The 13,248-nt window shown below is 45.2% G+C and overlaps 1 protein-coding gene across 1 annotated transcript in view; it reads left to right on the top strand.

Annotated features, from left to right (window-relative positions):
* The first annotated feature begins 7,764 nt into the window (after positions 1-7,764).
* Positions 7,765-13,248, top strand: part of LOC147736719 (uncharacterized) — a 67,610-nt gene continuing 62,126 nt past the window's right edge. Inside the window, exon 1 of the mRNA XM_086953816.1 lies at positions 7,765-9,363. Coding sequence (XP_086809942.1) covers positions 7,785-9,363 — 1,579 coding nt within the window. The 5' untranslated portion in view covers positions 7,765-7,784. The remainder of the gene's footprint in view (positions 9,364-13,248) is intronic.

The raw sequence follows: 13,248 nt of genomic DNA, 5'->3' as shown, positions 1-13,248 counted from the left end.
AAACCTCATCTCTCTCTTACCATCTTGGGTGTGAGGTTTAGACACAAGGCCTACTGGACTGGCCCAGGGGCTCTCTGAGGGCTCAATAACTCCCAACTCCAACAACATTTGGACCTCTGTCCTGATACAGTCCCTGACATGGTCAGGTTGCCTGTAGATTTTACTCTTCACAGGCAGACTGTCACCAGTGTCCACCTCATGGGTGCACCAGTTTGTCTGACTTGGAGTCAGTGAAAACATATGTCTATACAGACCCCCCAGATTATTGCGGCATAGATTTGCAAATTTAGCGGCACAAAAATGGAAATTTAGCGGCATTATTGCTGCACTTTATTTTGCTTGCAATCATTCTTTTTCAGCCTTAAATCAATAGAAACTGTTTCAGCAGAGTATTCCACTTTGAAATAGGCATGTTTAAAGTGCCTGCAACTCTACGGAAGCACAACTCTAATCCTAACCTCGTGCAAGGGGACCCTATTTCTCCCTGGAATGATTTAGCGCCCATGTAGGCACCACTACCGGGGCACCGCTGCCCCCTGGACCCATGAGACATGACACCTCTTCATCAGGTGCCATAGGACGCAGGATGGTAGTTATTGGAGGTGCACTGCCATGGATTGGTTGAGATCAACAATGCCAGGAAGATGCAGCTGTCCTTGGGGCTGTTTACTAACAACGTTTCCTAGGTTTTATTCAGGTTTATTCATTTTATCGAGACTGGAAGGCGTTTGTACCTAGTTTCGCGCACATGCCACCATCCCTCTAGGTAGCATTCTAAAGTAAAAATCAGGCACCCGCATCGGTGTTTGCTGCCAAGCACCAGAATGCATCATTCCTTCTCACATCCATTGTAGATGGAAGGGCTAGTATTTACAACTAATCAACATAATATTTTAAGGGGCAGAAACCTGTGGCCTATGTAGGAAGTCAATGGGCCTGTCAAGACATTGTTCAAGTTCAATACGTAGTCCAGCAGATGGAAAGGATGCAGCAAAAATGTTAAGAGCCTCATTTCCGTATATCAAAACACCATACAGTCCTGTTGTATATATAGTCAATCACTCTTTGCTTTCTGGGACCTGTAGTTTCATTCCCATTAGACGGGTGCCCCTCCAATTGATCACGTTCAAATTGCTGTGGGCTAAGAACTATACTAGTCAATTGGGCCACACATGTCGTGGGGTCTCTTAACAGTTTTTGTGCTGTAGTTTAGGCTCCAGTCCTTCCAAACAGCAGGGTTCCCCTGCTCTCTTGCAGCTCCCAGTCCCACACTTCCCCAAATAAAGGACAGAGTCCAGGAGGGGCGACCTGAGACTACAAACGGCCTCACAATTCATTCTTGCACAGTGAATACGTATTACCACTTCTAAAAATGTTGCTAACATTCCTGTCGGGTACATTAGATGGCCTTAATTGGCCCAGGGCCAAACATGTGCAGGTGAAAATAGCGTCTCCTTGACATGGACCAAGATATGTTTTCAAGGTAAAAATGATACCCCTGCAATAATAGTTACCATTGGTGGATTTGCATACCAGGTTATCTAGATATATTCTGGATTCCATTCCATTTTGTCTCTGCAGGATTCCTGTCGAGATGTGGTGAATTCGGATCACCCAGCAGCGTTTTTCTCTACTACAAAGGGTAAGAGAAACTGCCAAACCCATTGTGGGGGATAGGCTTCACTTTTACACCACGGATAGTAATTCCAAATTCCTTTTGTTTTAGGGTTATTCAATATTCCCTGGTTGCCTCGTTTTGCTCTTTGTCCTGATGAAGACTCGCAATCCCCAGGTCCAAATCACTGGTTGGGAATAAGTCGAGTCGAAACATCGACATTTTCAATATATACACCTAGGACCATTGTTTTTCCAACATTGTAGACAGTGCAAGATTGAGGACATTTATACGTGTGTACTACAATGTTGTTGATCACAATTTAAATGAATTAGGTTTGTCGGCCAGGTGTTCAATACGGTGAATTTTGTGTTCTGTATTGATTGTTAAAATTATAAAAATTATCTCTTAATCACTACTGTGTAATTCCTTTTCTCCTCCTCACTTGTTTTCACCCCCCTGAATCACATCTTTTCTTTTGCACGTTCCCGCCTTGGGGCAACCTATGTTTTTATCGACAAAAATAATGCAAAAAATGAATACAGAAAATTACACAAGAATATATTTTTCTAAACCGTGGTGTAAGGTTCTTTTTCAAAGATATAGTCTTTGAGTTACAGATAGCAGACTGATCATTGTTGCTTTTGTTTTGAACATTTATTCATTTTCTGATTTGATCAACTATTACAATCTATAGGTCTGGGTTCAAGAGAGGGGCAGTCCAATTGCACCTGCCTCAGGCCTGCCCTGGAAAGTCCCCCTGTCCCAAGAAACTCAACCTGATCAGGCTCAAGTTCTTCTAGGACAGTTCCTTCTTGGGTCTCGCAGCCAGCTTCCTGGGAAGACTGATGCTCATCCTTAGGCACTGCCTTAACCCTACAGCTCTTTCCCTTGGTAGGCAACTGGTCCATAGTTTCAGGATCCAGGGCCTGTTCAGTTTTGCACTTTTTGGCCTGTGACCTGGTCACAGCAAGGACATGTGCTGATATACCCAGCATCTCTGCATGAGTCCTATACTCCACTTCAGACCAGACTGAAGATTCTAGATCATTGCCAAGCAGACATTCTACAGGGAGGTCTGAACTAACAACAACTCTTTTGAGGCCAGTGACCCCTCCCCTAGGAGAAATTAACAATTGCCATACTATGGGTGGTAGTGACATTGCTTGCATTGGTCACTAGGTAATTGTCACCTAGTATTATCCGTCCAGGGTCCACAAAGTTAGGCGTCACCATGGTGACACTGGCACATGTGTCCCTGTAGGCCTGAGCCACTTTATTATTAATCAAAGGAGTCTGTCTGTACTCGCCCAGGTTACTGGGGCTCACAGTAGAGGACATAGCCATGTCCACATCCCAGACAAGAACAGCCTGAGTGGGTATTCTGACTAGGCGAGAATCCACTTCAGTTCTCAGGGTTAACCCTACTACACCCTTCTGTTGAGAACCACCACTATTTGCTGAACTAGGGGGAACAGTTGCCTTGGGGGCAATGGTGGCTGGAGCTGTCTCCTTCTTGGTGCAATCACTGAACCAGTGAGTATTACTTTTACAAAAATTGCACCAGGGTTTCTTTGGACCTTCTTTCTTCTTGGATTTCTTGGAACCCCCTCATTAGAAGCTTTTTGGGGACCTGGCAAAGACTTCTGGTCTTTTGCTTTCTCCCTACCCTTTTGGTCTTGCTCCTTCTGATCACCACCTTGGTTCTGTACCTTCTGCCTCACTCTGGTTCTGACCCATTTGTCTGCCTTCTTTCCCAATTCTAGGGGAGAGGTCAGATCCGAGTCAATCGGGTATTGATGCAACAACTGGTTCTGATAATTATTAAGTATGTGTTCTCTTATAATCAAATTATACAATCCTGTATAGTCTTTGACCTTACTGTCCAGTAACCAGCCTTCCAGAGCCTCAGTGGCACAATCTACAAAGTCAGTCCAGTCCTGAGTCTGTGTCTTCTGGGTGTCTCTGAACAGCAACCTATACTGTTCAGCGGTTAAGCCAAACCCATCAATCAGAGCACTCTTCAGGGCAGTGTAGTTGTCAGCATCCTCATCACTAACTGTGAGGAGCTTATCTCTGCCTTTTTCTGAAAAGGAGAGCCATGGTATAGCTGTCCACTGACTCTGGGGTACCTGCTGTACTTTGCCGGCCCTCTCTAAAGCAGTTATCCATTTGTGGATGTCATCCCCACTCTTGTAGGGAGGGACAATCTTATTTAGGTTTTTATGGTCATTTGACATTTTCCTATCTCTAGGAATTATGCTGCCACCAGTGGACTCTAGTCCACACAATTTTCTCTCTCTCTCTCTCAAGAGCCAGGGTCTCTTTCTCAAGGGCAATTTCTTGCCTCTTGATCCTAAGTTTGGTTTCTCTCATCCTTGCTTTATGTTCTCTTCTCTCAGGGGACGTCATTCTCCTGAGAGCTGAGGCCTCTGACCCTAGTGAGTCACCAGAGTGGTTGGATTCACTGGAAAGTGATGTCCTCCTTCTGGGCTCAGTGTTGAGTCTCCTTGAGGGTCTGGATTGGATTCTCTCTTCTCCAGCCCCATGAAGTCTTAGGTTGATCTGGTTCAGTTCTCCAACATGAACCTGATCAGCATCCTCTTCATCATCAGCACTCACTGGATGGTCATCCCTGGAGTCTTCTGTTGAGGGATGCCCCCCCCCCTCCACTACCTGTCTGTTCTGGGGTTGCTGCCTTCTCAGCATCATACTCCACTAAGAGATCTATTAGGTGTCTTAGGGTTGGACTCTGTCCTTGTCTCAGTCTCCTGAGTGAACACAAACTTCTAAGTTCATTAAAAGTGAATGTGTCATATCTAGAAGGTGCCCTGGGAGGGTCAACTTCTGTGGGGAGAGACCCACTAGAGCTCTCCTCTAAAGGACATTTACTAGTGACGTGTGGTGTGTGTACCCACCTACACTAAGTGTTATCTACTAAACCTCTCTAGGAGTTGTAGTCTGGGTGTGTTAAGCCCTTTGCTCTATAACAGCTAAGTTCAGTAGAACTTAAGTATTATAAGACTTGATTTATATGTGCCTCTAGGTACCTTCATGTGATCTTTCAAGTGATATCTTAAGATTGTATGGTAAAACAACAGCAAGCTCTTATCCCATCCGCTGCACACCAACGTGAGAAGTTAGCCTGGCATATGATGTCCACTATTCTAATGGGCACCTTGAACCAGTCTAAACAACCCTTATCGATGGCGGTTGTAAAGTCAACCTTATAGACAAGCTATCCTAGTGGTAGCATGGGCCCGCAGTCTTAGGCTAAAACCTCAGAGAGCATGTGAAGTAAGCTGTTTTACCAATTATAATCCCTTGAATACCAAATGAAATCTTTCCCTGGATACCCCTGGATTGTCGACGCACAGTCACCCAAGCCCTCTTAGTCAGCCGCCTTGATTACGGCAACGCACTTTTCGAAGGAATGAACGAGCAACTTTTCTCCCGCCTACAGATTTTACAAAACCAGGCGGCCAAGCTGGTCTGCAATAAAGGCAAGCGAGACTCAGCATCCGCTTGTCTCCGGAAACTTCACTGGCTACCGATGCGCCAGAGGGCCACTTTCAAAATACTCTGTCATGCACACAGAGCTCTTTATAAGACTGGCCCCACCATCCTCCAAGGGAAAATTGATTTCTACGTCCCCAACAGGAACCTAAGATCGAATCACTTAGCCCTGGCTAAACCTAAACTCATCCATAAGACAAGAACGGGTGGACGCGCCTTCTCATACCTGGCAGCCAAAAGGTGGAATGAGTTACCTGTAGATCTCAGACATACCATTAACTACCTTCAATTCCGGCAAAAATTAACAACTCACCTCTTCCCAAAAAACGAAATCCCCCCGCATAGCCATCAGCAGTCTCCCTCGTTTCATAGCGCCGTGATATCCCACGGGATGAGTGTCGCGCTTTATAAATACTGGAAATAAAATAAATAAAAGGACACCACACAAGGTATATGTCAACATGGCGATACATTAATACAGAGCCAGTGTTATCAACACTTTCAAACCCCTCCACCCTCTTCCCATCAATTGAAGACATTCCCTCTAAAAACAAGACATGCTAGTGACCCACACCCCTCAAATCCATCAGCCCTGGTACAAGCCAGAGTTAAAGGAGGTGAAGCCTGCATTGCGTCGACACTGGCATGAAAGGGATGATGAAGAGAGCAAAATCACATTTTAAATGAGCTTGAGGAATATAAAGGCAAACCCGTTCCATGCAAAGTCCTCTTAATAGGCAAAAAAAATCTTAGAAGCGAATGAAAATTGTTTTTTGATATCCTGAATGATTAGTCGCCCCCAGATGAAATGAGAACTTCCCGGACTCCTATCGAGGCATTCTGTGACAATCTAAAGACTTAACAAAAAAATTCTTTAAAGATAGTATAAACAATTAATGCAGCAGTAATTCTGAAGTTGAGTCTGATAAGAACTGAACTCTCCTTATCCTTGTTTGAAGAAATAAACAGGCTTCATGAATTTATGATCAAGGTAAAATTCGGGTCACCAACTGACCCTTGACCTCCAGCAGTCATGGAATCTCTGACCTCATCAATCAATCAATCAGCATTTATAAAGTGTACCCCAAGGGTATCTGGGCGCTGAGGGTGTTGCGTCTCCGTCGAAAAACCAGGTCTTGAGCAGTCCCCTGCAGAGCGTTTTCATCAATTCAGCAGCTCAAGCTGTCGCTCCAAGCGCGTTTTTAAAATGCTGTAGAGCTCACGTTACTGAAAAACCAGAGAGAAGTCCCGGATATAACCAGGAATTCTAGGCCAATATCTCTGCTCCCATAACCTGAAAAAACCATTGGCCAGAGACCTGTCTTCAACAGGTTCCAGGCTTTATAACTACACCAGCTCTCAGATAATTCTTATCAGTGGAATATCAGACTCACAACTTGAGTCTCAAAATATGATGCAATTTGATGATTACTTGATGAGGTTCAATCAGCTAAAACTGAATATTGACCAAACTGAGATTGTAATTTGAAAGAATAAGACCAACGTTTGGAGCCAACTTTACTCTCCAACAAAAATGAGATTGTTACCGGAGCCTAAACCCACAGCTAAACGCCTCTGAGTGATAATCAATAGTAATCTTAGCAAGACCTAGCAGGCTTGAGCAGTAGGATCTAAATACAGATTTATACTGAAACTACTTAAGAAAATAACCCCCCTCCTCCCACTTAAGGCAAGAAAAGCAATAGCGGTGGCCGCAGTCCTATCTAGATCGCATTATGCCAACCGAGTATATGTAAGAATACCCAATATCACCATTCATGGACTACAAGTAATTCACAGCGACGCAGCTTGTTTACTACATCATCTTCAGAGGTGGGCACGCGCCACACCTATATTGAAATAACAAATCCACTCCGAGACCCTCTGCCTCAGCCCTAAAGGGGTGAGAGGTCTAGCCCCTCACTTCATGGCAAACCAGGTGGAAATGCATACACCCGTACAAAACCAGAGATCGCCGCACTTGAATTTACTTTCTATTCCAAAATTACAGAAGATCAGATCAGGTGGACGCAGCTTTGGTACAAGTTCCTTTCATCCAGAAATCTGACAGCCCACAAGCCTATTCAGACTAGATTCTTCCCTGGTCTGATTTGTTATCTCCTCTTTTATATATTTCTGATTCAGTTCCAAGAAACCCCAGGTTGAACATGCTCTCTATATATGTAATGACATAACAAGCGTTTTGTAGATCCTGTAGAGAGGTTTGGTATGTTGGCGCGTGCTTCAGTCACTGACCTGAATATTGCAAAAGAGAGGTGTACAGTGCAAGTGAGGATGGTAGCGCAGTCTTGTCTGCCAGGGTATTATACACCTTTCATTGCTGCAAGGCAGTTACAATATTCTCTTTTTCTGGTTTCACAGTGTACAATTTGAGCAGACCAAGGAACAGACATAATGTTGGAAACACATTTCAAATCCGTGCCTTTCATAATATGTGAACCATGTTGCGGGTATTGTGACATTTTAATGAGTCATTTTTTTCTGGTTTTAGAAATGAGCGGTGTTCTCTGATCACACAGGGGTTGGTGAGACAGGAAGGAGTATTTTGACCTAACTGTCCTGTGATAACGTGTTGTCTTTTCTCTTTTCCTCTCCTCTGCAGACATTGAGACTTGAACATCAATTTACCAGAATGGGCAGAAGACGGGCTCCAGAAAAGAAAGTGACAGCGCAGTGTTCACAAGATTCCGTAAGAGCCACAGTCCCGTCTTTACCTGTCCTTGACGTCTCAGCTTCAAGATCTCGAAAAGATACTCAGAGGGACAATGAGCTGGAACCGCTTTCGGAGAACCTGCCCCACATTATCCTTCTATCCATGCTGGAGGAGTTGGAAGCCAAACTGGATAACTTGATGAATACTGTGGAGGACGTACCTTCTAGAGTCGCTGGGCTGATTAAGAAAATCTGGATAGAAAAGGATCAAGGTTCTCTAGATAATGCTGCAGTGTCTTTGGAGATGGTCTGTCCGGCGAGCATTAGAGATTGTGCTGTTAGCCGGTCTCCTGCAACACCTCAACTGGACAGGCCAGTGGAACCGAGCTTGTGTCGTCAGCCGGTGTTCTCTGATGGGCATGCACCAAAGCAGGACTGTACCCTCTCTTCGCCAACTGATGTTCAAGGGCGTCCAGAGGAGCCAAACCTTTGTCTACAGCCAGTGTTGCCAGATCGACATCACCCACAGCAGGACCAGTGCTTGCAACCTGGGTTTCCAGATGGAAATGGAGTACAGCAGGATTGTCCTCTATCCCGGTGCCCTCAGACGGAACCTCCAGGCAGATCACTGGAGGCAAACCTGTGTCTTCACTCAGAATTTGTTGATGGGCAGACACCACAGCAAGACCACAGCATACAATCAGGGTTCCCAGAAGAGTGGAAGCCAGATGAGCCCCTGAAGCAAGAACCATCCCCATTGTCTACTAATAGCTGGGACCAACAACAGAACCTCTGCCCACTATTTCCTGAAGGACACGAACCACAGCAAAACCACTGTATACAACCCGCACTGCCAGATGGGAACGGACCTGATGATCCCTCGGAGGAAGAATTGATGTCTTTTGATTTCCAAGACCCCCGGGAGAACCGCAGCCTACAACCCGTGTCACCTGATGGGATGTCATCAGATGAACACTTAGAGTCAGGGCTATTGTCCTTTGATGATGTGGGGTCACAACAAACCCAGTGCCTACAGCAACACCTATGCTTGAAGCAGGAAATTCCTTATGCACAGGATCTAAACGTGAACTACGAGCTTGAATCCATGCGCCCTGAAGCACAGAAACCGGATCAGAACGATGAGCTCGAACAGACCTGTGCAGATGCACATGGTTCGGATCAAAAGTACAAGCTAGAACCGCTGCACACTGCGGCACAGGACCGAGAGCTAGAGTCAGTGCTTCCTGAAGCACAGAAACCAGATCAGAACGACGAGCTAGAACAGACCTGTGCAGATGCACAAGGTTCAGATCAAAAGTACAAGCTAGAACCTCCCTGTACTGATGCAAAGAGTTCAGATCAGAACTATACACTCGAACCACTGCACCCTGAATCACAGCATCAACATCAGAACTGCAAGGCAGAACTGCTCTGTCCTGATGAGCGGGGTCAGTGTGTGCCTCCATCATTCCTAGGACTGGATACACATACGGCAGATGAAGACTCAATGGAGAGAGGAAATACAAAATCACATTTATTGCTGTTCGAAGATACCTCAGGTATGTGTTTCACTATAAATGGACTCTCGGAGTGCAACTAACACATGTAACCTCTTCAAAATGCGTATGGGCAGATTTTAGAAAGTCTCAGAGGAGAAGATTTTGGTTTGGGTGGAACCCACTGAGCGATACTGACCCCCAGAGTACACTGGGTGCAGATGTGTCCCTGCACTCTTCTCTGTTTCCACACAGGACTGCATCCTTCCTGTACAGAAACAGGCCTGGTTATGGGACTCTACATGAGACAAGAAGGCTAGTAGCTCTTGTCCGTCCCTATTCCAGGCTGAGGAACAGTAAATAGCGCTATTCATGGGAGTAATTACTGGCCAGAATCACATGTAATAGTCGGATGCAAGTGATGTGGTGTTCATTGAGAATAGCAGACATACGCAGTCTAGAGAGGGAACTGTGTTTCCAGTTGCACAGTTACATTGGGTAAGACGCAGTCGTCTCCAGTTCCTGATATAAAAATCCTTAGTCTGTATTCGGCCTCAACAGCAGGGCCGACCAGGGATGTTGTTGTCACTGCAGGGTTTTCCAGGAGTGCACATCACCTCATGATAGGCAGATACACAAACGTTTTGAAACACTTAGGTGACTTGCAATAATCTTATTATATGCACCAGGTGGTACTTTATCCTGTATAATACATGGTCACACCATCACCTTTCCCACAAACCTTGGTGCATAGCTCCTACATATGCAGCAGCTAACATGTTTGCAAACATGAAGAATGAACTTAAAACCTCTTGTGCAAAAGTAAAAATAAAAACTGTTAGATATTTGTTGCAAAATGATGTTAGAAACAGTTCAATAAAAGTCCATTAAAAAAAAAGCTGTAGTAGCTCAAAACGTGTAGAAACATGCAGAAAGATTCCACCCTTCCTTTATCTAAGGAAACTAATAAACATATTCCCTCTGCTTCTCATAGTAAACTAGTAACATACAGCAGAAGTAATAAAAGCAAAGTTCTGTTTGTTGCTTTAAACAGCTGCTTAAATTATGCTTCGTGACTTGACCCTTGTCACATCAGCTGCTGGCGCTGGCAGCAGGCATTGTGCCCTCAGGACTCGACTGTAATAACTTATAAAAGCCGAGTTCTGACGTCTCTTCTTCATAATCACTGTTTTTGTGCATCACAACTTCCTGATTATAAAGAAATTAGAGACTGCTATTTATACAGAGATTACAGAATCCATTTAATATAATTATATATATACGCATATAATAACTTTGGTACAGTTCAATGAATCTGCACAAAACTATTTGTGATTGGCATGGCTAGTTTCATGCAGTGTGTTTTGTGGTCCTCAAATTAAGCCACTAGTCATTTAAGATAGAGCTAGCTGGACCTTTAGCCCATGAATGGTCCGTGCATCTGGACTCGCGGACTCAAATGTAAAAATATATTGGATCCGATTGGATGAGGGAGCTTTTTCGCCCATCCATTTCGGGTACGTGAACCCAAAGTTGGGTCTGCGGACCTGAAGCTCCCTGATTGGCTGGCTACATATCGAACCATTACAGGACGAAGAGACTTGTTCCCCGCATCCTGTAAAATACTAAAGAAGCCATAAAGAGCCGTGGTGCCATCCTGTCTCTCCCGGGCACAGGGGCTGCCTAATGTTAAAATGTAGAAAGAAATTGCTGATTTTGAGACAGAGGTTGGATTCCACATCATGACCCTTGAGGTCCGCAAACCTTAGGCAGGTGTCTGCGCAGGCAGAGTAATTGACCTTGTACCGTGGTGGGCATTTGTGATGTTCGGAGACCTGCTGCTCGGTCTGAAACCCTATTGATGTACAATAAGGATACACAAGTTTGCAAGGGTCCGAGAACCCCAAGAAAGTGTCCGGGAACCCTTAAAAAGAAAAAAGAAAAAAACATAAGCCAGGCCCTTTAGGGAATCCCCTTCTGTGGTCAGGCGCCGTTGAACACCTGTGCCTGCTTGGAGTTCCCTGCAGGGAACTGTTGCGTGTGTATATGATGATTAAAAAAACCCACTGAAAACAAGCATTGGCAAAACAAATAGGTGTCTCCTATCCTAAAGCTATTGGCTTTGGCAACGAGTTTCAGCCATTATGTACACCAGTGTGACTGCTGTTCGGCATGGCTGAAAGTTAGTGGCACGAGGTCGGATGGGGTAGATAGAAGGGGGATAGATTGAGGTAGAGTGGAATGGGGTAGATTGGAGTCAAGTGGTGTAGATTGAATTGAGGTAGATTTGGGTGAAGTGGGGTAGATTGAAGTGGAGTAGGATGGATTGAGGAGTAGAGTTAGCTGGACCTTAGAGTAGGATGGATCGGGGTGGATTGGAGTGGGATAGATTGGGAAAGAGTGGGGTGGAAGGAGGTAGATTTGAGTAGAGTGGGGAAGACTGGAGTGGAGTAGATTAGAGTGCAGTATATTGGGGTAGTTTGGATTGCGGTACAGTGGACTGGAGTAAAATAGAGCGGAGTTACATAGAGTGGTGTAGGGTAGATTGGGTTGGGGTGGGGTGGATTAGAACCGACTGAAATGAGGTAGGTTTGGGTAGAGTGGGGTGGAGTAAATTGGGGTAGATTGGGTGGATTGAGTGGAGTGGGGTAGATTACAGTGGAGTGCAGTAGATTATGGTAGATTGGAGTGGGGTAGATTGTGGTAGGAGTGTAGATGAGTTGGATAGATTGCAGTTGGATAAATTGAAATGGAGTTGGGTAAAATGGACTGAAGTAGAGTGAGGTAGATTGGGGTGAAGCCAGTTAGATTGGAGTAGATTAGAGTTGGGGTCGATTCAAGTGGAGTCGGGTAGACTGGGGTGCATTGGAGCAGAGTGGGGTAAATCTGAGTGGAGTGCGGTAGATTGGGGTGGAGTCGGGTAGATTGGGTTAGATTGAGTGTATTAGGGTAGATTGGAGTGGAATGGGGTAGATTGAGTTAGAGTGGGGTAGATTGCGGTGGGTAAATTGGGAATGGATAGATTGGAATGGGATAGATAGGAGTGGGATGGATTGGGGTACTTTTGAGTGGAGTGGGATAGTGGGATAGTCGGTGGGTAGGATAGAACGGAGGAGTAAGGTATTCTGCTTAGAGATGTTTGCATCAATGGTAGAGCCCTTGGTATGAGTTTGTTTCTTGCAGTGATGGGGGAGATCGTTCGCTTCCAGGAGGGTGGATAGGGCTTGTACTGTTGGATCATCGGCATTGTTCAAGTGCAGATTCAGGTCTCCTAGTAGGACGTCTGTGCTGCCTTTAAGGGAGTTTTGCGTTAATAGGTTTGTTTAGTCCTCAAAGATTTGTCATTTTTCACCAGGAGGGAGATAGATGACATGAATTTTGATAGAGTTGGGGTCTTTGGACGAGAGTTGAACTCCTACATATTCAAAAGTAGGGTATTTCATGTTGAGGAATGGAGTTAAGCACAGATAGTTTTTGTGTATAATGGTTAATCCGCTGCCAATACGATCCTAGCGGTCGTATGCATGATTGAGAAGCCCTGTGGGTTGAGGAAATTGATAAAAGAGGATGAGTGGTCATTCAGCCGGGTTTCAGTTGGAAAGCAGAAGTCGATTTTGTGTCCTGGGATGGTTTTGGCTATTTGAGTGGCATGCTTAACTGCTGACTGACAGTTTAGTAGCATGCAGCAATGCGTAGGTAGTGATCTTGGACCAGGCTAGCAGGGTTGGATGGTTGTTATTTGGTAGGCCGCCTGGGAGGGCGAGTGGTGTTCAGGGTTCTACTCGTGCCAAGGATGACCGGGATCTTGCGGCGGCAAGGCTTGCTCGGGGCATTGCCATACGTGTTGCTCAGCATTTCAGCTTCCCATTGCGTGATTTCAGTTGTGGTGCATCTATGTTTGGGTTGGTGATGGATATAGGGGATAGTTTGTCTAGGGGTAAAGGACAG

Source organism: Lissotriton vulgaris, chromosome 1_2 (genome assembly GCF_964263255.1).
Source record: "Lissotriton vulgaris chromosome 1_2, aLisVul1.2, whole genome shotgun sequence".
Lineage (NCBI taxonomy): Eukaryota > Metazoa > Chordata > Amphibia > Caudata > Salamandridae > Lissotriton > Lissotriton vulgaris.
The sequence above is the reverse complement of the archived record's forward strand: the minus strand, read 5'-3'. Positions and strand labels throughout refer to the sequence as shown.